The sequence below is a fragment of the Panthera leo genome, chromosome B4 (assembly GCF_018350215.1).
Source record: "Panthera leo isolate Ple1 chromosome B4, P.leo_Ple1_pat1.1, whole genome shotgun sequence".
NCBI classification, from domain to species: domain Eukaryota; kingdom Metazoa; phylum Chordata; class Mammalia; order Carnivora; family Felidae; genus Panthera; species Panthera leo.
Genome location: NC_056685.1, coordinates 131,200,516 through 131,228,231, shown reverse-complemented (window position 1 = coordinate 131,228,231; position 27,716 = coordinate 131,200,516). Strand labels below are relative to the sequence as shown.

At 55.9% G+C, this 27,716-nt stretch overlaps 1 protein-coding gene across 1 annotated transcript; it reads left to right on the top strand.

Moving 5' to 3' along the window:
- Positions 1–510: 510 nt before the first annotated feature.
- Positions 511–26,846, top strand: BAIAP2L2 (BAR/IMD domain containing adaptor protein 2 like 2). Its single transcript, XM_042944672.1, has 14 exons — positions 511–561; positions 1,771–1,846; positions 2,607–2,693; positions 3,149–3,210; positions 12,737–12,808; positions 12,981–13,097; positions 14,150–14,296; positions 21,932–22,084; positions 22,389–22,536; positions 22,661–22,886; positions 24,924–25,046; positions 25,377–25,584; positions 26,153–26,196; positions 26,412–26,846. Exons 1-14 carry the CDS (start codon positions 511–513, stop codon positions 26,485–26,487), a joined length of 1,590 nt encoding a protein of 529 aa, XP_042800606.1. The 3' UTR covers positions 26,488–26,846.
- Positions 26,847–27,716: the final 870 nt, after the last annotated feature.

Sequence of the window (27,716 nt, the reverse complement as noted above, 5' to 3'; positions counted from 1 at the left end):
GTACGTTTGGCCTCAGGGGCTGGGTCTGTCGGGGAGGGTTCTGGGGGAGGGCACCCCCGCAGCTCTGGCCCCTCTAACTTGGACAGGGCCCAATGTGGGCAGGCGGGAGGGCGGGGGTCCCCCCGTAGCCAGGGGTCCCTGCGGGGCCTGGGGAAAGCTGGGCCTGGAGGAGGAGGTGACCTAAGAGAACGGCCCATCCACGCGTGCCCACCAGCCCACGGCTCACAGGGGTAAATAATTGAAGGGCAGGTCACACGAACCTGCCCGCGTCACAGGATGCCTTCCCCCCGGGTCTGGTTACGCCCCAGATCACATTCTGACATCCCTGGCTGGTGAATAATTAAGCTGCCACCTCCCCGGCCACCGCCGGCAGGCCCTCACCTCCGTGCTACTCTGCAGGATTCTTCACTCCCTTAGAGCAGTGGGCACTGGAGGGGACTGACCCTCGGCGCTCCCGACCCTGCCAGCACCCCCAGCCTCCTGCTCAGCACCTGGGTCGAAGCCCACTCCATGGCCCCCGAGATGGACCAGTTCTACAGGTCCACCATGGCCATCTACAAGGTGAGCGTATGTGTGTGTGGCCGGGGGCCCGGGGCCCGAACATCCGTTCCCAGGGCTGGAGGGTGGAGGGTGTGCGTGGGCGCAGCATGGTCTGTGAACCAGGCTGGGTTGTGGGCATGACATGGGGATCCCTGGGCGCAGCCAGCCTTCTCACCTCTTCCCCAGACGCGGCCCGCCGGCCATCAGGGTCTGGGCACATGCAGACCGAAGGCCCCCACCCCAGCCCCAACCTGAGGCTCGCAGGGCGGGGGTTTGTCCACACAGTTACCCAGGGAGCGACAGGCCTGCTGAGACAGCACTCCTAGATGCCGGACAAGGCAGGACAGAGGACCCAGGGTGGCCAGAGGTGGGACAGGGGGGCCGGAGAGCCACCTGGCCCACGACTGGAGAGTCCCTCTCTGTCTGTCTCTATCTTCCCGTCTCTGTCTGTCTGTCCTTTCTGAACCCCTCACTCAAATTTTCTGCTTCACTCCAGAGAGGTTACTGTAGTCTGCATAGACTTTTATTGAGCACCTACTGTGTACAAGACCCTTTCACAGATAAGCCTCATGGCAGATAAGCCTGCCTGTAGGATAGAAAATAATCACCCCAAATGATAGATGAGAAAACCGAGGCCGGCAGGGTTAAACAGCTTGTTCAAGGTCACCAGAGATCCCAAAGAGGCTGCTGGGATTTGAACCAAGACCCAAGTCTTAAGTCCATGCCCAGCGCCCTTTCCACCATGGAGGGTACTCTCCTGCCGGCCATGGCCTGAGGTGGCCTATGACCCAGCCACAGCCTTGCTCCCGAGGGGCTCTTCTTTGGGAAGGGCAAGATCTGCCCTTGCCCCTGAGGTGACTGTCGGCCACCTGTGTGTTCAGCCCAGCGGGGCCTGGACCCGGGGCAGGGTTGAGCCACACCCAGCTGGGGGCCCACAATGGACCACAGCCTTCAACCCAGTGAGAGGAGGAGAACCTTCCAGGCGCATTGTCCTGGGAACAAGTTCCTGCCGGGGCAGGCGTGTGAGCCCAAGGGATGGCCTCCGAGGCCCCTGCAGCAGAGTCAGGATCCTGGGTGACTCCGCATTTCTAGAGGGGTTCCCCTAGGGTCGGGCTTCTCTCTGGGTCCGGGGGTGCCCTGCTTCTGAGGCCCAGTGACTTGCCTCCCTGCCCATCAACGTTTCTTCCTCTCCCAATCTATCCCCCATCACCCCTTGCCCTCCGGCTCCAGAGTATCATGGAGCAGTTTAACCCTGCCCTGGAGAACCTGGTGTACCTCGGGAACAACTACCTCCGGGCCTTCCACGGTAAGTGCCCAGCCCAGGGCACCCAGCCCCTCGGCCGTCACTGCCCGCACGCACCCGGTCCCTCCGTGCACTGGTGTCCCCACCCATATTCTCTGCACCCCACAGCACACACTCAGCTCAGGCTCAGCCCTACACACCCCTGTCCACCACCCTCACCCACACACCCCCACACCCTCCTCTGCCCACTTCTTAAGTGCCCTCAGGATGCTCCCAGAGACACAGAGCCAGGCCCTGGTGGCCGACACAGCCCCAGCCACACACACCGTGATGCTATAGGTCGCCTTGATGCTATCCATGGAGCCCGCTGCTACACCCAAGCCCTCCCTGCCGTTTCGGACCTCAGAGTCAAAGCCTGCTTCCCCCCCCCACCCCCACCCCCAGCAACCTCAGCCCACCCCTACCCTGCGCATCAGAACTCGTCTTCCACACGGGTACACGCAGGTGCCTACGCCCCTGCCCATGACAAACCCCCGGATGTCCGGCTCAGCACCGATCCCTGTGCTCGGTGCATCCGCCCTGGGCCCTGCCTCCGCGGGGGGTGGGGGGGAAGCCCGCCCCCCGCTCCACACCCGCTTTCTCCCCTGGCCGACGCCACCTGTCCTCACGCACCACCCGGGACACCCCTCCCTGTCACAGACGCCTACGGCAGACCCCACAGTGTCCCCTCCACGTGCCCTGTCAGGAGACGTCTCCAGAGGATGGAGATCGGGGGGCGGGGGGTGGGGGGCTGGATCCGGACCCATCCCCCATCCCCACGCAGCTCTGTCCGAGGCGGCTGAGGTATACTTCAACGCCATCCAGAAGATCGGGGAGCAGGCCTTGCAGAGCTCCACCTCGCAGATTCTGGGTGAGGCGCTCCCCCTCCCACTACACCCCCCACTCTTGCTTGGGCCTGGGGGTGCTCTCCTCCTAGCCCTGCCTCCACCCCAGGCCTCCTCCTGCTGTCCAGGCCCCTCTGTCTCCCTCCTGCCACCCCTCAGGCCCGAGGCCTGCCTCGCCCACCGTCCTGAGATCCCGGGGAGCGTGCCCGCTATGTTCTTGCCCTTCCAGGAAATCTCCCCAAGATACAGGCCTTGCGGCCACGGCCCAGACTCCTTGGAGCCCAAGCCCCTCCCCACCACTCCCTGCAGGGCTGTTCCGGGGCTGGGACAGGCACTGCCATCCTCCCAGAGCCATCTGGGAACTCCCTGGACTTTGGTCCCCAAATCCAGCCTCGGGCAGCCCCCTGTAGCAGCTTCTAGCAGGAGGAGGGGTGGGCGGGGCAGGCCGCCCCACTGAAGCGGCTGCTCCCCCTGCCTCCAGGGGAGATCCTGGTGCAGATGTCAGATACCCAGCGGCACTTGAACTCCGACCTGGAGGTGGTGGTGAGTATCAGACTCCTCGGCCTGGAGGAGACTGGGCTGTGTTCCAAGGAAGACCGGGGTCCCGACCTCCCACATCCTTTCTCAGGGAGGACTCCCTGGGACCCTTAGTGACACACAAGCACTGCCCTTCTGGGCACCCGCCAGCGCCAGGCTGTGCTGGGCGTGTTTTTCTGCCATATATTGTGCAAGCCTCCAGCAACCCTGGGAGGCAGGAACTACTTCCATCTCTATTTTACAAAGGAGGAAACTGAGTCTCGGAGATCCAGTCCCTTGCCCCAAATTCCAGAGTGAGTGGAGGAGCTGGGGAGAGAAAGGACCACTGCCCGGGTGCATCCGGCCAGGCCCTGCCCCCTCCCTGGCTCCGCGACCCCTCCCTCCACGCTCCCAAGAGAGTAGCCAGGCACTTGACCTTCTCATGCCCATGAGGAAAGCCCTTCCACCCCCGGCCACCCACAGAACCAAACCCAGTCTTCTCGGTGAGGGATTCCAGGCCCTGCTGAGCCAGCAGTCTCCCCGTGGCGCCCCCCCATCACAGCCCAGCACCCCAAAGAGCTGCCCTCTGCAGACGCGGCCTGGTGCCCTCACCGCTGGGCTATCTTCATGCCGTTCTGTCAGCCTAGAACCACCCCTACCCTTGCCGGCCAGCACCTTCCTGAGCCTCCCTTGACCCCTGGGCGCGTTCATCACTTCCCCCTCTGGACTCCCAACGCTGCTTCTATCCGTTCTTAGCACATGGTGGTTAAGAAAGCGAGCTCTGCAGCCGGGGCACCTGGGTTCAAAGCCCAGCGCCACCCATCATTGGCTCGTGACCTTGGACAAGACTCTCTGCACTTGGGCTTATCTGCACTTGGGCTTATCCGTAAAAACGGCTGGCAGGATTCTTGTGAGGCCTAAGCGACTTCCTATGGCCTGGCACCCACCTGTAGCCCTCCGTGCGTCTCCGCTGTGACGATTAGAGGCAGAACCTACCACCCCGTCTCTATCTCTGCGGGGACTCGGATCCCTGCGAGGGCTGGGCCGGAGCGTGGCACCAAGCAGGGCTTTGCTCAGTCTGGACAGAAAGAGCGAGCTTTGAAAAGGGGGTGCGGCCTGGCCGCAGGGAGAGGAGGCGAGAGGGCATTCCCAGAGGGCGCCGGCGGGCTAGGCGCGTGTGTGCTGGGCAGAAGCGAGCCAACGATGGGGAGCCGGGGCAGAGCAAGAGAGGACCTGATGGTGAGGGGTCTCGGAAAGCTCGGGAGGAAATGTCAGCTCATTGCCACGGCACGTGGCTCTCAAATGTGGGGTGGGGGCCGGGAAGCGCTGGAAGTCAGGGTGCTCTTTGGGGGAACGCCGTAAAAACACTCAGCAGTTTGGTCACTATGTCAAAATGGGGAACGACGTCACGAGCAGAGAACATGCATCCTGCACAGGAGGAAACCCTGGTCCTGGGCGCCCGTCTGGCGGCCACCCGCAGGCTGGGAGCCCAGCCGGTGCCCCTTCCTGGGGCTCAGGACGGGAGTTACGGAGCACACGTCGTGCGAGGAGCCGGTGACTTCCGATTCTCGGGTTTGATGGCTCTCCGTGTCACTTGTGGCACATCTGGGCTGGCTAGGGACAAGTGTCATCCAGGGCCTCTCTGTAAGGAGAGCTGCCCTCTCTGGGTACCAGTGTCTTGGCTGTGACAACCAGGCAGGGCCTTCGGCCAGAACCGTACCAGACCCAGGACGCCAGAGGCCGCCTCCCCCTTGGGCTCATTCACTCGACAGCCATTTGCTGCCGGGTGCCAGGCACTGTTCAGGCACTGGGGAGACCCTTGCCTTCCCCAAGAGAGGAGACGGGCAAAACCCTAGACTAGCAAGTGACAGCTTAGATGCAAAATGTGCTCTGGAGGAAAGAGCAGGGAAGGCGGATAGCAAGTGTTGGAGGGCTCCAATTAAAAAAAAAATTTTTTTTTTAATGTTTATGACAGAGAGAGAGAGAGAGCATGAGTGGGGGAAGGGCAGAGAGGGAGAGGGAGACACAGAATCACAGAATCAGAAGCAGGCTCCAGACTCTGAGTTGTCAGCAGAGAGCCTGACACGGGGCTCGAACCCACGAACCTTGAGATCATGACCTGAGCCGAAGTCGGACGCTCAACTGACTGAGCCACCCAGGCGCCCCCAGTATCATAGACTTCAACACATTTGATGTATTTCAGTCCTTTGTGATTATTGTCTTTGGCAAAGTTGAAAATGTCCCCTCTTTGGCCAGTAGAAGCTTCTTCGGTCTGGCTCCTGACTCTTTTGGGCACAACCCTACTGGTTTTGATAGCTTGCTGGGTGTCTTGCTTTGCTCAGCCTCTTCTGGTATTATACCAGCATCTCCTTTGTTCCTGGTCTTCATCAAGAATCCTGATTCTCGGGGCGCCTGGCTGGCTCAGTCGGTTGAGCGTCCTACTGTGGCTCAGGTCATGATCTCACGGTTTGTGAGTTCGAGCCCCGCGTCGGGCTCTCTGCTGTCAGCCCGGAGCCCACTTCTGATCCTCTGTCTATCTGTCGGTCTGCCTCTCTCTCTTTCAAAAATAAACATTAAAAAAAAAAAATCCTGATTCTCAAGGATACAGAGAAGGAAAGCATTCAAATATCCCAGTTGTCTTCTGGCATGGAATGTTGAGTGTTGGTGTTGAAAGGTCTGATCGTCTATTTTTTCCCATCGTAAATCACTTACTTTTTTAACCTAGATGCCCGAAAGATTTCTTTTCTGTTTCTTAAGTTCAGCAATTTTTCTAGATGTGTCTTGATGTTGATCAGTCTGGGTCAATATGATCAGTTATATGATACGCTTTTTCAATATGTAGTTTTAAATATATATTTTTTTAAATTTTAGGCATCTTTTTTTAAATTTTAGGCAGTTGTCTTGAATCCCGGTTTTTAGAATATTTTTGTTCTCTGTCTTTGCCTTTCTTCTTCAGGGACTCCTATTATCTGTATGTTAGATCTCCATAGCTTATCTTCAATATCTGTTTCTTCCTCGGCTATTTTTACTTTTTTCATTTCTTTTTTTTCTCCTCCACTTCCAGATATTATGATTTAATACCTAGACCCCGAATGGAGTCCGTAATAGAAGTCCTATCATAGTTGTATATGTATACACAATAATATATATTATCATATATAATATAATATATATTATATGTTATTGTACATATGAATATAAATATATTATATATGATATAATCTATGTTATATAATATCAGCTTGAAATTCACTTTTTTTTAAAGTTTATTTATATATTTTGAGAGAGAGAGAACGAGCAGGGGAGGGGCAGAGAGAGAGGGAGAGAGAGAGAAAATCCCAAGCAGGCTCTGCACTGTCAACACAGAGCCCCATGCTGGGCTTGAACTGATGAACCATGAGATAATGACCTGATTCAAAGCCAAGAATCAGATGCTTAACCAACTGACCCACCTAGGCACCCCAAAATTCACCCCCTTAAAGTGCACGATTTAGAAGATTTTAATGTACTCACAGAGTTTTGAAACCATCCCACTACCTAATTTTAGGACATTTTTGTCACCCCCTTCCCCAAAACACCATTCCCATTGGCAGTCACTCTCATTTCTTCACTTTTCCTTAAAAAAAAAAAAAAAAAAAAAAAGGTTTCTGGGTGGCTCCATCGGTTAAGCATCTGACTCTTGATTTCAGCTCAGGTCGTGATCTCACGGGTTTGTGAGATCGAGTCCTGAGGCGTCAGCCTCCACGCTTCAACGTGAAGCCTGCTTAGGATTCTCCCTTTCTCCCTCTTTCTCTGCCTCTCTCTCTCTCAAAATAAAGAAATAGGCTTTTTTAAAGAATTTTAAAAAGCCTTCCTCCTCTTTGGCAACCACTTTCTGATTTCTAGCTCTAGAGATTCATTTTGCCTGTTGTTGGACTTCATACGAAGGGAATCGTACATGAGTATCCCTCTGCGTCCCACCTCGTTCCCTCGGTGAACTTCACGGGCATCGCTGCTTTGTTGTTTGATTGCTTAGTATTCCACTGAACGAAGATACCACAATGTGTTTATCTGGTTTTTCCATTGATGGTTGTTGGGGTTGTTTCCAGTTTGCGATTATTGTGAAGAGGGCTGCTGCGAACACTCTTATACAAGTCTTTTGTGGATATACATTTTCATTCCTCTTGGGAAAATACCTGGGGGCAAAATCTGTGGGTTTCAGGGTTGACATGTATTTAGCTCTAATAGGAAATCGTCAAAGAGCTCTCCCAGCCTCTTGTGCTAAGCCGCACCCCTGCCAGCAATGTTTGAAAGCTGCGGCTGTTCTAGGCACTCGCCAGCATTGGATGTTGTCAGCCTTTTTCATTTTAGCCATTCTAGACGGTATGGAATGGTACTTTATTGTGGTTTCATTTTGCATTTGCCAGTGACTGAAGACTTTTTACAGGCTTACCAGATATTTGCATATCTTGTCTCATGAAGTGTTTGCTTAGTACTTTGCCCATTTATCAGGTAATACTTACTGTTGACTTATAGGAGTTCTTTATATAGTCAAGATATGAGTCCTTTGTCAGGTATATGCATGGTGCGTAGTTTTTTGCCCAACCTATAGCTTGTCTATTCATTTTCTAAATAGTGTCTTTGATGAACAGAAAGTTAGATTTTTGGGAAGCCCAGTTTGGCTATTTTATGGGTTTCATTTTACAAAAGGTGGAATCTGTTTAAACTCAGTAAACTACCTTATAGTTCATGAGTCAATGCTGTGGCAACAGCAAACACCAAAAAGAGCACCTGTCTCTACTAACTTGACAATTTTAAGCAATGGCTTGTGCTCATATCTTATTCAAGAAATCGTTGCCTACCCCTTTGGCAAAGATATTCTAAGTATTCTTGTAGAAGCTGTATGTTCTGGGCTTTACGTTTATTTCTATGACCCACCCTAAATTTGCTTTTGTGTATGAAGTGACATAGAGTCAGGGTTCTTTTTCCCCCTGTATAGACATTCGATTGTTCCAGCACCGTTTCAAAAGGACTTTGCTTTCCCATTGAAGTCACTTGCTGTCTTAGTCAAAAAATTTTTTGTTGTATATGTGTGGGTGTATTTCTGAGCTCTCTACTCTATTCCGCTGATATATATTTGTCTATCCTTACAACCATACCACACTGTACTAATTGTTATTGCTTTATAGTGCGTCTTAAAAATCAAGTAGTCTAAGAATTTTGTTCTTCTTTCTTAAAATTATTTTGGACATTCAACAATGTTTGCATTTACATATTTAGAATCAGCTTGTCAGTTCAAGAAAGTCTGCTGAAATTTTGAGAGGGATTGCATTAATCCATAAATTAATGGTCATCTTAACAATATTGAGACTTCTGATCCATGAACATGGTATACTTCTCCATTTATTCATTTCTCATAGCAACACCCTGTCATTTTCAGGGTAGCAGTCTTGCACATCTTTTGCTAGATTTATTCCTACATATTTGATTTTTTTAGCCATTATAATTGGAATTTTTAATGTTTACTTATTTATTTTGAGGGGGCAAGAGCATGTGCATGCACACACACCAGTGGGGGAGGGGCAGAAAGAGGGGAGGGAGAATCCCAAGTAGGCTCCTCACTGTCAGCACAGAGCCTGATGTGAGGCTCTATCTCATGAACCTTGAGATCATGACCTGAGCTGAAAGCAAGAGTCAGACATTTAACTGACTGAGCCACCCAGGCATTCCTACAGTTGGAATTTTTCAATTTGTCTCGAGTTGTTCATTGTTTGACATTATTTTAGTAGGATCGCTCTGGCTCCTGTACTAAGAATAAAATACCAGGGCACCTGGGTGGCTCAGTCGGTTGAGCGACCGACTTCGGCTCAGGTCACGATCTCGCGGTCCGTGGGTTCGAGCCCCGCGTCGGGCTCTGTGCCGACAGCTCGGAGCCTGGTGCCTGCTTCGGAGTCTGTGCCTCTCCCTCTCTCTGCCCCTCCCCCGCTCATGCTCTGTCTCTCTCTGTCTCCAAAAATAAAATAAAAACATTAAAAAAAAATTATCAGCAGTGGAGGGCAAAAGCAAAAGCAGGAAGACCAGTTTGGAGGCTGTTGCAATAATCTAGGGGGGGACTGAAATAACTTGGGAAAGTGACAGCACTGGTAGTGTTGAGAAGAAATCAGATTGAATGTAGAGCTAATAAGACTTTCTGATGGAGTAGACGTCAGTTGTAGAAGAAAAGGGAAAGTCAGAGTAACTTCAAGGTGTTGTTCTGATCAACTGGAAAGTGGAGTTGCCATTAGCTGATGTGGGAGATATTGAGTGTGGAGCAAGCAGTTTGGGTGGAGGGGAGAGATCAGGGACTCGGCTTTAGATATAAGTTTGCGATGCTTATCAGAAAACCAAATGGAGATGTGGACATCAGTTGTATGTATGAGTTTGGGGTCGAGGTCTAGGTTCGGTTGTTCGTCTGGGAGTCGTGAGCGCGTGGACAGATGAGCTCATGGAGGTAGTGGGTGTAGGAAGGGAAGGGAAGAGGCCCTGGGAGATCAGGAGATGAGGGGGAATCAGCGGGACAGACAAGAGGCAGTGAGGGTGGCGAGTGGGAGTGGAGGTTAGGGAGTGTGAGGAAAACCAGGAGAGGGCGGTGGGCTGGAAGCCAAGGAAGGAAGGTGTTTCAGGAGGAGGGAATGGTCAACTGTGTCAGATGATGACCACAGGACGAGTCAGATGAGTCCTGACAGCTGGCTTTGCACTGTGGAGTGTCAGTGATTTCAACAAGGACGTTCTTGTTGGCATGGTGGGGCACAGACTGACTGGAGGGGCTTCCCGAGCAAACGAGAGGGCAGGAGTGGGATCAGCTCACAGGGACAATTCTTTCAGGGGGTTTTCCTGTGTAGGCGACAAAAAGATCTCTTGTAAGTTACTGAAGGAAGTCAACACATAGAGCTTACAGTGAGTGTTTTCTACAGTGGGTCTGCTCTCAGCTTCTGTACTGAGGTGCTCACAGGACCGTAATGAAGGATATGCCAGGAGAGGAAACTCTGGGAAGGGCAGTCTCTTTTCTGACCTGCTGGGAATCTGACCTGCCCGGGGTTGATGACTTCCTTGTTTCAGAAGCCACCTGCTAACAGTCCTATGGTTTCCCCATAACAAGAGCTCAAAGTTCACATCAGTTATCAACCTCTTAATAGATTCGTTTCTTCTGGAGCCTGACAAAGACTTTCCATTAACCCATTGGTGCTTGGGCCCCATGTTAATGGGACCTCCTGGGTCTGTGCCCTCTACCCCTTTGGCGATCACAGCCAAACTGTGGCAATGGGAAGAATTACAATCCAGCCGCCCTGTTCTAACACACATATCCACGGTGTGACTCCGTTCATACGTGACGGGAGTGACATCTGATCACATGCAAGGTTAGCTTATTCACAGCGACATCTCCCAGGTGAGAGTGGGAAAAGGCAAACAGAATTAGGAGGCGGGGAAAGGCCCCCAACTTGTCTCCTGCACTGACAGCAAGAGCCCTTTGATCTGTATTTTAAGAACATTTGAAAAGAGCTCCTGCACTCAAGCCTCCTTGGGGAGACCGCTCCCAGCCACCCAGGGCCCTCAGCTGGGGGGCAGGCTGCACAGCCTCCCTTGCCTACCTTTGTGACAGTCCTACTTCCCCCCGTCCCCTACCCCCCTGCACGGCTCAGCCTGCCAGCGCTGAGGTAATTCAGGCGGAGCTGCCGCGTCCATTCTGTCGGGTTTGCGCATTGCAGATATTTTCTGTGGCCTTCGGCGTGGTTCAAGTTCGTCTCCGGGTACCATTCATCCATTTTATTAGTGCTCTGGTTACAAAGTTGCCGGGCTTTTTGAAGGTCTGCTCCAACCCCTCATCTCCCCCAAGCCCCGTTGTTTATTTTGGGCGATTTGTGCAGATTTTCAAGAACATACGCTCGGAGTTCAAGCACAAGTCTTAGACTGCCCGGTCAGGGGGAAGCAGAGCCCGGGGAGGGGCAAGTGAGGCGCCCCGAGGGCTCCACTGGGAGGTCCCGCAGTGCGGGTTGAGGCGGCTCACTTCCTTACTTCCTGGGTCCAGCAGATAAGGGCAGAAACGTGGACTTGGTGCCCCTCATAACACTGACCCCCTCCCCCCCTCACACACACACTCACCAGCAGCCACAACTCAGGGTTCAAGGCGTGGCCAGTCCCGAGGGGGCCACACTCAAGCTCCCCTACGGACCAGCCGTTACCAGGGTTTCAGAAACAATTATGGGAGGGAAAAAAATGTAAATTTTGCAACTTTAAAAAAAAAGTTGGTTTATCTATTTATTTTGAGAGAGAGAGAGAGAGCGAGAGCGGGGGAGGGGCAGAGAGAGAGGGAGAGAGAGAGAGAGAATCCCAAGCAGGCTCCGCGCTGTCAGCGCAGAGCCCGACGCAGGGCTCGAACTCATGAACCACGAAATCATGAGTCAGACATTTAAACGACTGAGCCACCCAGGGGCCCGTGAAACTTGCAACTTTTATACTTGGCTGGTTTTCCCCGCATACGAGGAGAAGATTACCAGCATTCTCTTTCTGGGCAGTGCCCTGCCCCAAGGGACAGAGCGCCCACAGCACAGCGTGGGGACCCCTGTGGCAGCAGGCGGCATCCACTGAGGGTTCTTGAGCAGGTGCTGCTGAGGGGAGAGGGTGTGCAGACAAGGCTGAGCAGAGACGGGAGTGGGTGCAGGGTGGGGGAATGTGCCGGGTGACCACCAAGGCCCATAGCGTCAAAGCTCTTCAGGTTCATAAAGCTCAACCTTCAAGAGCATCGGGCCGAAACTTCCCTGTTATAGATAGGGAAACAGGCCCAGAGAGGGCAGCATCTTGTCCAAAGTTACAGAGCAAGTTGGAGGCTGATCTAGAATGCAGGTTTTCTGAGCCTGAGCCCAGTAGCTTTCCCCGGCCTCCTGGCCACGCAGGCGGTCAGCCGCCTCCGTCCCACCTGTCACGCGAACCGGCCACCCCTCAGTTAGGACCTCTCAACAGCTGTGAGCGCTTTCCCTGGGTCGGGCCCCGCCCACGGTGCTGGGGACACGGAGATGGGTCAGACGACGTTCGTGCCCACAGCGGCTCGCTGCATCTCCAAAGGGGCTGCGACCAGGGGCGCAGGAAGAAATCTGGCCTGTGGCTCGAAGAATGAAAAGTAAACGAACAAACGTATACACGTTCCGGAAAGAAAACGGGAGAGCGGTGGATTCCGCTGGGGAAGTCGGGGAGGCCTCCTGGCAGAGGGGGCAGGGAAGCTGGTATTTCAAGTTGGAAAGCACATTCCAGGCAGAGGGTACCGCATGACCAAAGCACAGACTGAGTCTAAGAACCAGAAGACGTTGCTACGCGTATCGGACCGTGTGTTGCGACCCAGTCACCGCACTGTTTCGCATTTTTAACCATTTAATCCTCCCTCCCTCCGGGTGCTTTTATTATGACCGTGTCTCTGACGATTGGGCAGGTGCCTGGGGTGTGAGGAACGCGGTGGGCTGTATTAGACTGGGCGGCGCGAGGGATGCTGGGGTCTGGAAGGATCGGGGCCACCCTGCCCACCCCCACCCTGTACTCCACACAGGTGCAGACGTTCCACGGAGATCTGCTGCAACACATGGAAAAGAACACGAAGCTGGACATGCAGTTCATCAAAGTAAGTCTGGCCGCCCACCTTGGCCCCCCCCCACCCCAGCCCATCACAGGCAAGACTGCCCCTCCCCATTTGATGGATGAGCACACTGAGGCCTGCGCTGGGTATCGACTGGCCCCAGGCTGTACGTGTTCCCAGCTGAGCCCCCGCCCCCCCTCTCGCCACGCCACCCAAGGACAGCCGCCAGCACTATGAGATTGAATACCGCCACCGAGCCGCCAACCTGGAGAAGTACATGTCTGAGCTGTGGCGCATGGAGCGCAAGAGGGACAAGAATGCGCGGGAGATGAAGGTGCGTGGGCTGGGGGGCCAAGCCGGGCTCCGGTGGGGGGGGGGGGAAACGCCCTGACAATCCCCCTTCCCCCCTGCCACCCAGGTCCCCCGCCCAGCATCAGCCCAACTCTAGGAGGGCCACTTGCCATGCCCTCTGCCGTGAGCAAAGCCAGAGCGCTCAGCCAGCCCCTGGGGGCTGGGCACCACGGGCCCTCTGGGGCCACCCTCAGCGCTGCTCCCTGGGCTGTCACTTCCTGGCCCTCCCCAGGCCTCCCGCCTTCCACTTCACTGAGAAAACCGAAGGCCCTCAACCATGCTGCCCCTTGATCACGGTAGCGCAGGTCCCTGCCATCCTCCGCTCCCTCCTGCCCCCGGCTAGGACCGGCCCTCCTCCCCAGCTCGGGGGTCCTGGCCCTGTCCCTGACCGGCCTCTGTCTCCAAGACCTCTATCTCCTTTCCTGTCTCGTCTTCTATCTCCTTTATTTTTTCTTGTAATGTTTATTTATTTATGTTTCGAGAGAGACACAGAGCAAGCAGGGGAGGGGCAGAGAGAAAGGGAGAGCGAGAATCTCAAGCAGGCTCCGCAAAGTCAGCACAGAGTCCAGCGTGGGGCTCGATCCCACGACCCCGGGATCATGACCTGAGGGGAAATCAAGAGCTGGACGCTTAACCCACTGAGCCACACAGGCGCCCCCAGTCTTCTGGCTCCTTCAATAAGCTCTTACCTCTCCTCTTCAGAATCTTCCCTCCCAAGTAGGGGCTTATGAATCAACTCATTCACACTTTCTTAAACCAACCTCCCCGGGCCCCACTCCATGCTTGGCCAGGTGCCTGGAGCTAGGGAAAGAGGCATGGCCGTGAGGAGTTCCCCGGGCCGGGCGGACACAGAGCACGAGGATGCCCATGAGAGGCGGGCCTGGGAGCCAGGACGGGCTAGGCGCTCCAGGGAGGGCCTCCAGGAGGAGGTGGTTCAGGCAGGACAGGGGGGCTTCGGACAGCCGGCACTGGGGGGAGGTGGGATGTGGCAGACACCCACCCGCTGCCTCCTGCTAGAACCCGCTTCTCCCCCAGGAGAGCGTGAACCGGCTGCACGCACAGATGCAGGCCTTCATGTCCGAGAGCCAGCGGGCAGCTGAGCTGGAAGAGAAGCGGCGTTATCGTTTCCTGGCCGAGAAGCACCTGCTGCTTTCCAACAGCTTCCTGCATTTTTTTGGCCGGGTGAGCGGGGGCTTAATGGGGGGCCTTCCTCGGGTCTGTGCTCTCTGTGAGCTGGCTACCCCCAGAGAGTCCCCTGCCTTTGCCTTCCTTCCTTCCGTCCCCTCTGTAGATATTTATTTTATTCGTTTACTCTCCCCATCTATTTCTTTGTTTGTTTCTATGTTGATTTGTGTCATCAGCTATTCATTCATTGATTCCTTCGTTCATGACTTTGCTTATTCTCACACTCATTCACTAATTCACGCCTTTCTTCGTTCACGTAGGAACCGTTTACTTTCTCATTCCTGCGTGCAGATACTATTTGCAAATTCATTAATTCATGGGCGTATTGAGTTATGGCCTATCATTTTATCGTATTATTTAAATCCTCTGTGCTCTTGCTCTGTTCTGTCTGCTAGACCGATCAGAGAGTCTTTCGTTTTTCACCGGATTTCTTTTTTAAAAAATATTTACTTATTTATTTTAATGTTTATTTCTTCTTTTTTTTTTTTAAAAATTAATGTTTATTTATGTCTGAGACAGAGAGAGACAGAGCATGAACGGGGGAGGGTCAGAGAGAGGGAGACACAGAACCCGAAACAGGCTCCAGGCCCTGAGCTGTCAGCACAGAGCCCGACGCGGGGCTTGAACTCACGGACCGTGAGATCATGACCTGAGCCGAAGTCGGCCGCTTAACCGACTGAGCCACCCAGGCGCCCCTCCTTTTCCCCTTTATTAGTTTGCAAATCCTACTGTCCTTTTCATCGCTACTCACGATGACCTCACCTTGTGACCCTCATGGTAATCGATATTCATCTATTATCTTTTCCAAAATATACGGACACCCCCCCCCAACACTACTCTGTCCATCGAGCACCCTCCCCAGCCCTTAAGATAAGGCCTTGGGAAGAATTTTCCTGCCCTCCCCGGCACTCTAAGATGTGGCCTTACTCCTCCCTTCATCCTCCCCAACTCCGGCTCTTGGTTTTGCCAAAAAACTTCGGGACTTTTAGTTCCAGGCTCTCACTCGTCATTTCTTTGCATCATGACCCACGTGACCAGATACACCGCTCGCCACTGTTTTCATTCCTTTCCGTTCCCACTGTCTTGAGGTTTCTGTCCCAATTAACTGAACATGTTCCGCAGACACATCGTCTGAATCCTTGCATAGCTGCAAATGTCCCACTTTTACCCTGACTGCCGGGTGGCACGTTAGCTGGTTGCGGGACTCCAGAGCTGTGGCCCTTTTCTCCTGTGGCCCAAGATGATGTTCCTCTGGCTTCTAGCGCTCCGTGTTGCGGATGCTAAGTCGGGTGCTGGTCTGTGTCCTGGCTCTTTCTCTGGATGCTTGGAGATTTTCTTGGTGTCCTTGGGACTCAGAAACTTGTCTGGTTACCCATAGACGAGCGCCTGTCCGGGCCCCTCCCTCTGCGGGCTCAGGCCTATATTCAGGTCAGGGGAGCTATTTCCTCTTCTGGTTCCTAAATTATTAGCTCTCTGCCGTCATTCCTTTTCCTCCTTCTGGAACTCCACATCTACGACCCCTCCCCCGCCCCCCCCATGTGTTCGTCTCTTCTTGGTCTGTATTTTGAGATCTCTCTCCCCTTGACTTGTCAGGAAACGGATTGTGTTCTCAACAGGACTACTCTCTCTTAGAGTTCATCTGTTCACTGTGTTATTTTTTTAGGTTTATTCGTTTATTGAGGGAGAGAGAGAGAGGATGAATGAGCGGGGGAGGGGCAGAGAGAGAAGGAGAGGAAGAGAATTCCAAGCAGGCGCCACGCTCCGAGCTGAGCCTGACGCGGGGCTTGATCTCACAACCGTGAGATCGTGACCTGAGCCGAAATCAAGAGTCGGACGCTTCACTGACTGAGCCCCCCAGGCGCCCCAGTTCATCCGTTGAATTTTAAAGCTTACAGTCCTGACCTTTGTCTGGGTAGGAAGGTGTTTGCTATGCAGCAAAGGCTCCGGTCAAGATCTTGTTAAGCTTGTCACCCCTTCTTTCAGCTGCCTGGGTGGTCTGCTGGGTTCTCCTCCCTGACCACTGGGTCCTCTTAGGTACCTTGTTTCTTTCCTTTGCCTCCTCATGGTCCTCTTCCCATTCTGAGGTGAGCTGCAAGGGCTCAGGCAGAGGTACTGACAAATGTGGGGGGAGGGGGCAGCGGAGCCATCTCGACTCCAGTGGGACCCCATCTCTAACTCAGGTCTTCCTGTTGCAAATCAGCTCTCACTCAGCCTCAGGAATAGAGATTAATGTAGCCTACCCATGTGGAGAACCCCCGCAGACAGGGCTGCCGGGGAAGGTTGCGCAGGTCGTGCACTGCACAAGGGTACCTGGTTGAGAGTAGGAGCTATGCTCTACCCTCAAAACTCAACACACTCGTGCAGACTGTGTTTCCCTGGAGAAAGGAGCATTTCTTTCTTTCTTTCTTTCTTTCTTTCTTTCTTTCTTTCTTTCTTGACATTTTTATTTTATTTTATTTTTATTTTGTATTTAATTTTATTTTTTTTTAACTTACATCCAAATTGGTCAGCAACAATGATTTCAGGAGTAGATTCCTTAATGCCCCTTACTCATTTAGCCCACCCCCCCCCCACAACCCCTCCAGTAACCCTCTGTTTGTTCTCCATATTTAAGAGCCTCTTGTGTTTTGTCCGGGAGCACTTCAGGCCCCTGCCAGCCCAGCACTGGTCAAAGTTCTGTCCTGCTGTCTTCTCTAGGTCCAACAGGGGCTAAAGCCTCACAGTTCCTACCCGCCTGGCCTGGTCTAGCTATTGACCCCTCTGGGGGGCGGGGCGTGGCGGGTGGGATGTACAGAAGGAGGTGCCAAGGACACTGGGACATGATCTTTCCACCGTGCCTTCATAAATTGATGACCTTGTCCCTGCATTTTCCAATATCATTTGTTCTTTCATTTATGTATTTATTTTTTTTTTAAGTGGGGAAGGAGCAGAGAGAAGGAGAGAGAGAGAGGGAGGGAGAGAGAGAGAATCCCAAGAAGGCTCTGAGCCGCCAGTGCGGAGCCTGATGCAGGGCTCGAACTCACAAACTGCGAGATCATGACCTGAGCTGAAGCCGGACGCTTAACCGACTGAGCCACCCGGGTGCCCCCCATTCACGTATTTAATAAATATTTTTAAAGCCCCGCTGTGTCTATGAAATAGAGGCTCTGTCTCTATTTCCATCTGGGTCCCTGACCCACCCACCCAGGCAGCTTCTCTATTCCTGATGCCCCCAACAGGGCTCCTCCCCCCACACCCCCTCCCCCCGCCCCAGCCTCATCCCTCTGTCCAATGCTTCCGATTTCTGTGCATTCTTATTTCGTTTCTATTTCTCTTTCTTCATATTCTCGTTCAGTTTCCCAGCCTCTGCGCCCCGGCTACAGACCTAGCAAGTGATTTCACTTCTCTGAGTCTCATTTCTTCTCTGGCAAAAGAAGGAAATGATCCCCTCTTCACAAGGTTGATGTAATGATGTAAGTTTCATGCGAAGGAGCCCAGCAGAATTAGGATCTCCCGGCCCCTGCTCTCTCCCCCCACAACCCCAAAGATGAAAACAAAAGCTACCCTTCAGGAGATCTGTCTGCTTGCAGTCGGCTGCCCCCCACAGCCAGCAGCAGACTCCCGCCTCCCCGCCTCAGCCAAGCCCCTTCCCCAGTCTCGGAACCCAGGGACCCCCCCGGTGCTGAGCAGAGGTGGGAGACGCTGTCCCCACAGCCAGCCCCAAGCTCAGGGCTCAGCCTTCTCCCCCTGCCCCTCCTCTCTCCCACGGACTGGGGCTCCATTCCAGAGCTGTTTTACCTTCTTTTAAATGGTCTTCTTGAGATCTAACCCACACAGCACGTAATTCATGAATCATGCGATACGTGGTCCCTCGTGACGGGTTCCTCTCACGAAGCTTCGCGCTCTTGAGATTCATCAAGGTTGTGGCAGGAATCAGTACATCAATCCTTTTTATTGCCAAATAACATTCCATGGTCTGGATAGACCGCATTTTATTTATCCATTCATCCGTGGATGGATATCTGGGTCGTTTCTACTTTGCGGCTATTAGAAATAATGCCAGCAGGGATATAAGTGAAAGTTTTTGCGTGGACACGTTTTCACTCCTCGTGGCTCTAGGGGATGGATTTGCTAAGGATGTGGGGTAGGTATCGTGTTGCTCTACCCAGCTGGTTTTTAGGACACACAAGATCTAACTCCCGAAGATAGTCAAACATACGTGTTTACCTGTCACTCTGTCTATAAACAGAACGCACAAGATTTGGAACAAGATTGAAAGAATGATGAGGGGCGCCCGGGTGGCTCAGTCGGTTGAGCATCGGCTTCGGCTCAGGTCACGATCTCACCGGTCGCGGGTTCGAGCCCCGCGTCGGGCTCTGTGCTGACAGCTCGGAGCCTGGAGCCTGCCTCGGATTCTGTGTCCCCTCCCTCTCTCTCCGCCCCACCCCTGCTTCTGCTCTGTCTCTCTCTGTCTTTCAAAAATGAATACACATAAAAAAAAATTTTTTTTTTTTTAAAAGAAAGAATGATGAGGGCCTGAGCTCAGCAAGCGGTCATTCTCACGCACCTCCCGTGACCAACCCTGGCTGAGTCTGCGTCTGGTCGATAGCATGCCTCTCGGCCCACCTCGCCCTCAGCTTCTCCGGGCTCGTCGCAGTTGTGCGAGCGTATGTCCAGGATACATTCCTAGGAATGGAATTGGCGAGCCCAGGGATGTAGGCATTCGTTGTGCCAGTTTACCCTTCTGCCAGCAAAATAGGAGATCCTCTTTTCCTCAATGACAGCGTGACGGCAAACTTTTCCCTCTTTGCCAGCCAGCGAGGTAAAGACGGTCTCTCCAGACGTGGTTTTATTTTATCGTCTTACAAGTGAGACTGATACCTTTTCATGTTTCAGAGCCATCAGACGCCCTTCACTGTGATATCAGCATCGTTTCCTCCATTTTTCTTATTAGTTTCTCGGAGCTCTTTATATATGTTACTGAGATTAGAGCTTCCTCGGTGATGAGAGGCACATATCTTCCCAGTTTGTCATTTATCGCTTGACTTTGCTTATTGTAGGTTTTGCCGTGCTTAAAAGAATTATCTTGACTTAATCAAATGTATCCGTCTTTTCTAGCATGGGGTGGGTCCGTATCATACTTAGACTGGCTCTCCCACCCCATCCCTGTTTTGGAAATCCCCCCACGGTCTCTTTATGGTTTTGAAAGCCTGTGCGGTGTTTCTTCCCAAGCCCTGGCTACACCGCCCGGAGGCAGGGCTGACGAAAGCCAGTAAAATTCTGTGCTGTCCAGGCTGGGATTTGGGACGAAAGCCAGTAAAATTCTGTGCTGTCCAGGCTGGGATTTGGTGCCGGGACCTTTCCTCCCAGAATGCCCTAGCACCGTGACAAGACAACGGAGGGGCTGTCCACCCTAGTGACCCGCTGGCCACTTGCTCTTGTGACAGAGTCGCTGCTGTTTTGCTGCCCGAGATCCCTATGAGGCAGCTGGCCCAGACTGAAGGGAGGAAGCGTCCAAAGGTGCCGTCCCAGGAAGCTGCCTCAAGACGGACTAGTGCAGGCCACGCCGAGGCTCACTGGCTGTGAGACCTGGGGCCAGTCATTAACCGCTCTGACCCTCAGTATCTTCTTCGATAAGATGGTGGTAATAGTGACATCTAATTCCCAGGGCTATTGCAAGAATCAAGTAAGATGATAACGGGTGAAGCTTTAACACTGGGCCTGGCGCAGAGTAAATGCTCAACAAAGGGAAGCTTTGCTTATTCCTAAGGTGACGGTCTTGAGCTTGGCCTCGGGGGAGGAGACGTTTGACTGGAAAAGGGAGAGGCCTTTATTTATTTATTTTTTAATGTTTGTTTACTTATGTATTTAGTTTTTAAATTAACATCCAAGTTAGTTAGCATCTACGGCAACAATGATTTCAGGAGTCGATTCCTTAGTGCTCCTTCCCCAGGGAGCCCCTCCCCCCTCCCACGACCCCTCCGGGAACCCTCAGTTTGTTCTCCATATTTAAGAGTCTCTTCTGTTTTGTCCCCCTCCGTGTTTTTATATTATTTTTGTTTCCCTTCCCTTATGTTCATCTGTTTTGTCTCTTAAAGCCCTCATAGGAGTGAAGTCATAGGATTTTTGTCTTTCTCTGACTAATTTCACTTCGCATAATACCCTCCAATTCCATCCACGTAGTTGCAAATGGCAAGATTTCATTCTTTTTGATTGCTGAGTGATACTCCATTGTGTGTGTGTGTGTGTGTGTGTGTGTGTGTATACCACATCTTCTTTATCCATTCATCCATCGATGGGCATTCGGGGTCTTTCCATACTTTGGCTATTGTCGATAGTGCTGCTATAAACATGGGGGTGCACGTGTCCCTTCGAAACAGCCCCCCTGTATCCCGTGGATCAATGCCTAGTAGCGCGATTGCTGGGTCGCAGGGTAGTTCTATTTTTAGTTTTTTGAGGAACCTCCATACTGTTTTCCAGAGCGGCTGCACCAGCTTGCATTCCCAGGGGGAGACCTCTGTAACGGAAGAGAGCACGGTGTTTTGATCATACCTGGGATTTAATTGATAGAAGTGACTGAGTGACAGCACAGAGAGGTCAAGGCCATTGAAAGACGGGATGGTGTGAATAATTTCACTGGGCTCTGGGCTCTAGGGGGTGGTTCTAACTGTCTGGCACCTGGCTCTGGGGTGATTGAGGTCAGGGGAAATACTGGCTTGGTGTGTGTTAGATAAGGGAGGTGGTTAGGGATGTGGGTTTTGAACCAGCTGTTTTGCATACTTGCTTACTGGCAAGTTGCTTACTATCTCTAGGAATTATCGGGCCCCGGGAGGGATAATCTGGGCAGGATTAACAAAGCCCCGGGGATGTCAACACGCAAAATACAGAAAATTAACAAAATGACGTTTTTTTATGTTTACTTATTTCTGAGACAGAGAGAGAGACAGAGCATGAGTGGGGGAGGGGCAGAGAGAGAGGGAGACACCGAATCCTACGCAGGCTCCAGGCTCCGAGCTGTCAGCACAGAGCCCGACGTGGGGCTCGAACTCACCAACCGTGAGATCATGACCTGAGCTGAAGTCGGTCGCTCAACCAACTGAGCCACCCAAGCGCCCCTAAAAAAATGATAAATGCACACAGCAGGTCTGACATTTAAAGCCCTCTCACCCCAGGTTGTTATGAATTGCGGGGTCAACTGCTGAGTTTCCTGTCCTTGAAAGTATTCAAACAGATGCCTATGTACCAGGGGCACTAGGGGTGCTTACGTAGACTGAAAGGAATAGACTGGAAAAACTGTATTTGAAGGGCCTCTTTTAGGAAACCACTCAAACTAACTTACCCAGGAGAGGTATTTATCCCTTTGGTTAGTTTATCCCTTTAGTTCAAGGGGTTCAGGTATGGCTGGATCTAGGAGCACACGTGCGATTGGAAATTTGCCACGTTTCCTTAGTTGTAGTTTCCTGGGTTGGCTTCACTCTATTTAGCGAACCCTACGAGGTGACCCCGCCGCCATCTCTGGCTCCTTCCGGCTTGACGATCCCGTCATCCACAGCTTGCAGGGCCCGAGTTCCCAGGCCTAGGGTGTCACTTTTGAGTCCCCAGCTCCAATCTGGCTGACCCCGGTGTCCCCCCCCCCCCCCCCCACGCGGCCAGGCCCGGAGCACGCTCCAGAACCGCGTGCTGCTGTGGAAGGAGCAGTCGGAGGCCAGCCGCAGCCCGTCGCGCGCCCACTCCCCCGGCCTGCTGGGCCCGGTGCTGGGGCCGCCCTACCCCTCGGGCCGCCTGACGCCCACCCGCCTGGACATGGTGAGGCCCCGGGCGCCCCCGCCGCTGTTCGCGCCCCCGCCGATCCCCGCACCCGCCACGGCGCCCTGGGGCCCGAGGCCCCCCCCATGGAGCCTCCTGCCCCCCAGGCTCCCCGTCTACGCAGCGCCCCTGGGCCGGCCTTTCCTCCCCGGCGCGGCCTCGGCGCCCCCGTGGTGGCTGGGCCGCAGGCCCCAGAACCCCTACGCCGCCGACGTCTGGGACTGGGGGTGGGGGCTGGACTAGGGCGCCGCGGCCCACCCCTCCCCTCCCCGCCCCACCCTCCCCTGCCCGTCTCCCCTCGCAGCCCCAGCGGCCGCTCGCGGAGTTCAGCTCCCCGCGCAGCCGGCACGGCTCCGGCTCCTACGGCCCCGGCCCCGAGCCCGCCGCCGAGGCGAGGTCCGCGTCCCAGCTGGAGCCAGACCGCCGGTCGCTGCCCCGGACGCCGTCCGCCTGTGAGTGGCCCCGGCGCCCCGCAGCGCAGAGGGAGGGCCGGGGACGCGGGGGCCGGGAAGGGGCCCAGATCGCGGGGGAGAACCCGCCACCCACGCGCCGCCGCGCTCTCCCCGCCCCCGGCAGCCTCGCTCTACGCCGGTAGCACCCAGCGCTCGCGCTCCAACTCCTTCGGCGAGCGCCCGGGCGGCGGGGGCGGCGGCGGGGGCGCCCGGAGAGTCCGCGCCCTCGTCTCCCACTCGGAGGGCGCCAACCACACGCTGCTGCGCTTCTCGGCCGGAGACGTCGTGGAGGTGTTAGTGCCAGAGGCCCAGAACGGCTGGCTCTACGGCAAGCTGGAGGGCTCGTCCACGTGAGTGGGCGCCCCCGGGGCGCAGGGGAGGGGGGTGGAAGGAGCCCCCCCCCCCCCGCCCACCGGCCCGCAGGCTTCCTCGCCCCCCAACCTCCAGCCCCAGGGCGGTAGACGGCTCTCCCCTTCTCCCGCGCGGCGCTCAGTGTCCTCATCCAGTCCAAGGGGGGTAGGAAGTACAGGGCGGTGGCCCTCGAGAGGAACGAACGGGAAGGTTCTCTCTTGCGCTGCAGAAGGCTGCAGCAACCCCACTGCTTGAGCACTTACTGTGGGGTCAACAGGGCGGCCCCTCTTTACCCAGAGCGCAGCAGGCTGTGGCCTCCCCGGGGCCAGGCCCAGAGGCCAAGCGGGGACCGAGCTGGCCGACAGGCCCAGCGGGGCGGTCGCGGGCCGTGCAGATCCTTAAAGAAGGCAAATTGGGGGTCGGTTTCGACGCGCCCGTGAATGGAAGCGGGGAGGTGGGGAAGTGCTCTGTGGTCCCCGCGAGCCTGGAGGAGAGCAGGTGTTGGCGGCCAGAAAAGAGAGTGTGCAAGGATTACTCTTTCTACCAAAGGAAAAGGGGAGGTGGGGGCTTGCTGGAACCAGGCAGTGACCCCCCCCCACGGGGCCTTACGGGCCGGAGACGGTGTGGTGCCCACTCGCACTCATGCGAGGGAGAGAAGGGAGGAAGGAGGGCAAGAATAGGGGCCTGCGTGAATGAATGGAGGCTTAGAGGGAGGAGTCAGCAGGTGCACGTCAAGGTGCTTGCGAGAGGATGCACGGATGTGGGGTGCATACGTAGACTGAGGGGTGAGTGGGGAAGCATGTGAACGGGCTGGTAGAAGGGCAGGCAGGTGGAGACGGATTAGGGACTGGCGGTCCGTGCGTGGTTGCCCACGTGGATCCTGGATGCGGGAGGCAGGGTGGGATGACGGATGGATGGAGGGGTGGAGGCCCGGGGACTGCTGGATCACGAACGGAAGGCTGTGCTGGCGACGTAGGGAGATGGCTACAGCCACCAGGGTTGGAAACACCTGCTTCGTGGACCCGCGCAAGTCCCCACAACAGGCGTGTAGCAGACTGCCCCTCCCCCCCCCCCCCCCCCCCCCCCCCGGGGACCTGAGTGTCAAACCACCGGGGGCCGGTGCTCTCCACCCACGTTCCCGGGACATTTTGCCGTTCCCTCTGTGCCTCACAGGTCAGGGAAGAAGGTGGCAAGTTTTATCCGGTGAAGACAGAAGCAAAACGCGTGGAAAATGCTTCTGGTCTGTCAGTTTGAGGCGAAATAGCTCCTAGTTACCTTCAGGCGAGAGCGCGCTGTTGGTTGGGTCTGGAGGTCTAAGGTGGCTTTTTGTGGGGAACGCTTTCCAGAGTGCTTGCCAGAATCCGCTGGGCTCCGCGGGGTCTGAAAAAGCTAAGGAACGTCGCGCGAAGTGCCTCTCCCCGAACCCTGGCTGTTCTGGAGGGGCGGTGATGAGCCTCCAGCCAGGCACGGACTCTAAGGGCAGGGTGCCCGGGGTCCCCGGAACCAGGGTTCTAGGGTGGAGGGAAGGGGCAGGGCTGCGGAGGAAAGGGCACTGGCTGGTATTAGGCACCTTAGGCTCGAGTGCCCTTTCCCCTGGCTGGTACAGTTGCCCGTGATCCCCAAGCCCCCCACCCTGTCCCCTGTCCCCTGGTAATCATCCGTCTGTGGGCCTGTCGGCCGGGCCGGGGGCCTCCGGGGAGCAGGAAGTGTGTCGGGCTCTCTGTGGGCCCTCACGTGGTGGGTACTCGGCGAGTAGCCAATGAAGCCGGTCACCACGTGTCCTCGGACACGTCGCTCTCCTCCTTGGACTTCCAGCTCCCCCAAGGTGACCTAGCCCCTGGCGGGACATGAAGCTGGACAGTTGGGCTTGAAGGTGGAGAAAGGTCTCCTGGGGGGGATTCAATGAGTTACTCTGGGCACAGCCTTTCGAGCAAGGCCTGGCACACAGCGCTGCCCAGTAACTGCCCTCGGAAGCGTTCTGTTGGGCACGGTTGTTGGGCCTTCTGCCTATGGGACCCTCTGCCTCCACCCCTCAGGAGCGGCTGGTTCCCTGAGGCCTACGTGAAGCCTTTGGAGGAGGTGCCTGTGAACCCCACGAACCCCTTGACCCCAGTGACCTCCATGAACCTGATGAACCCTATGAATGAGCTACCTTCCAGGTACCTGGGTGGTCGGAGGTGGGGCGGGGGGTGGGGACTTCAGGGGGAGCGGCCCCACCCCCCAGGGGGACATCTGTGAGTGGCAGTCCTGAGTGCACCCAGCCTCCTTCGGTCCCCGGAGGAAGGGGACCCTTACCTCTCCGCATGCCAGAGTCACTGCGTCCCTCTGCCTCCTCGCAGGACTGCCTCCAAGCCCTGTGGCCTTCCCCCCCGCCCCCTGCAAGGGAAGAAGCTGTAGGATGCTGAGGGGCCCAGCAAGATCGGGGGTGGGGGAAGCAGCAGGGGCCTGACGCCTGACCCCCTTCCTGTCCCTCCTTGCTCTGGACTCAGATCCTACCCCCTCCGGGGCAGCCACAGCCTTGATGACCTCCTGGGCCGGCCGCGCAACTCTACAGCACCCTCGGAGTACTGGGACGGCCAATCCGGCTCCCGAACCCCAAGCCGGATACCGAGCCGCGCCCCCAGCCCTGCACCTCCGCCCTTGCCTAGTAACCGCCGAAGCAGCGTGGGCAGCATGGGGGTGGCGAGTGACGTCAAGGTGAGCCCCCTCCCCCCCAGCCAGTCCCCAGCCCTGGGCTCATCCAGCAGGCTGGGAGACTGGAGACCGGGTGACCCTCCCTGCTTTGCCACTGGCTGGCTGGAGGGGGGCCCTCCCTCCCCAGCCTCAGTTTGCCTAATCTGCAGGGAGGTGTGGGATGGACTTCTGAGCCTGGGGCAGAGGGTGGGGGGAAAACATTCCTCTCAGGGACTGGAGCCCCCGTGGTCCTGCTGGGAGCACTGGAAAAGGCCGGTCCTTCCCACCTCCCGGGAGAGGCAAGAGCAGGGTCCTGGGTGGACGGAGCCTGGGCTGGGGCTGGCTGGGCAGGACCGGGGGTGGGGGGTGGGGGTGCAGGGAGAGCAGCTGGTGCCCTGGCCCAGAGGCTTCTCAAGTCTGAAATCCACAGAATTCTGAGCTTCGGAATGCCCGGGCCTGATTTCCCCGAAGCCTGGCCTGCAGGGGCCTCTGGTCTAGTCGTCTGCCTTCCTGGAATGGGGAGTTGCAGGGGTGGGGGCTCACTTGCCCCTTTCCCCCCCTAAACCTGGCCTTTCCTCCACCCTCACTGCAGAAACTTATGTCCTCGGAACAGCACCCTCCAGAGCTCTTCCCTCGGTGAGTCCTAGGACAGGAGTTGGGGGCGGCGTGGGGGTGGGGGCTCGGCAGGGGTTCTGGGGAGGGGGGAGATGAGGCAGGGGTGAGAGGTGACCAGTGGGGGCAGGAGGTCGGGGTGGACACTGGCTCAGGCACCTGGCGACCTTCCTTGGAGCCAGAGCCAGCTGCGTGGGGGGGAACCTGGGCCCCTCTCACCCCGACCTCTCCCCTCGCAGGGGCACAAACCCCTTTGCCACCGTAAAGCTGCGGCCCACAGTCACCAACGACCGCTCAGCGCCCCTCATCCGCTGAGGCGCCCTCCTCCATCCGGGGTCTGAGCTCGTCCCCACACCTGCCCAGGGGCTGTCGGGAGCTGGGGGCAGCAGCAGAAGCAGTAGCGGTGGACCCAAGAAGCCGGGGCCCTGGAACTGGGGGTGGCTGCCCCTCCCAGGGGACTGACCTGGGGTCCGGGACCTTCAAAGTAAAGCAGGCAGAATGGGGGACAGGACAGTCTCTTCCCCTCCAAGGGCCCCAGGACTCTCCCTGGGGGCCTGTCTCGTGCACCCCACCCCCTTTCCCCTTCTCTGCCCCAGGAGGGAGGAGCCCCGCACACCCCCTTCCCCACCCCCCATACGTCCTCCGGTTTAACTTTTGTAAACGGGGAGAAATAAAGCAAGGAGACAGCAGCAGGAGTGGCGGTGTCGAACTGGGGGGACAGGTGGGGGGTGGGGCGTGGAAGCCTCCCACTGGAGGACGGTGTCTAGGAGGTCCTGAAGGTCACTAGGAGTTCCCCGAGAGGACCCGCTCACTCACAGCCCTTTACATCCCTCTTTTTTTTTTTTTTTTTTTAAGTTTATTTATTTTGTGAGAGAGCGAGTGAGGGAGGGGCAAAGAGAGAGGGAGACAGAGAATCCCAGCGCAGAGCCCGATGCGGGGCTTGAACCCACGAAACGTGAGATTGCGACCTGAACCGACAAGAATCGGCCGCTCAGCAGACTGAGCCCCCGCCCCGGGCACCTGTCACATCCCTCATTTTAAGCAAATCTTTAGGTCTGCCCTGAAGCCCTCAGGGTCTATCCACCCAGTTCGGGCCCAGTCCCTTTGCTGCTGTGGTGGCCTCTCCAGAGGCGGAGGGGTGGCAGTGGCCAAGGTCCAGGACCACCAGCAGTCACCCTGCCACAGCCTGGGACACAGCGCCCTTTGTTCTGGCCCCTCCGCCCCCCCACCCCCTCGGTCCCAGGCTCTCTGACCTGGATTAGCCTGATCCAGGGGAAAGCCTCGGAGGCCCCTCCTGGAATGTGGTCTGGGGGTGGGGGGCAGGCGAGGCGCTGAGGTGAGTAGGGCTGGCGGGGTCTCTCCAGGGCAGGGCTGCGCCCCCAGCACCAGTAGGATCCTCCTCTCCCATCACCACCAGAGCAGGGCTCTGTGTGTCCTCTGCCCAGTGGAGGGACCTCATTATCTCTCTAGCTCTGCTGGGAGGGCCTGAGACAGGGACCCCCATCGTGGGGTCCAGCCTGGCCCTGTGCTGCGGTCACTGCCCC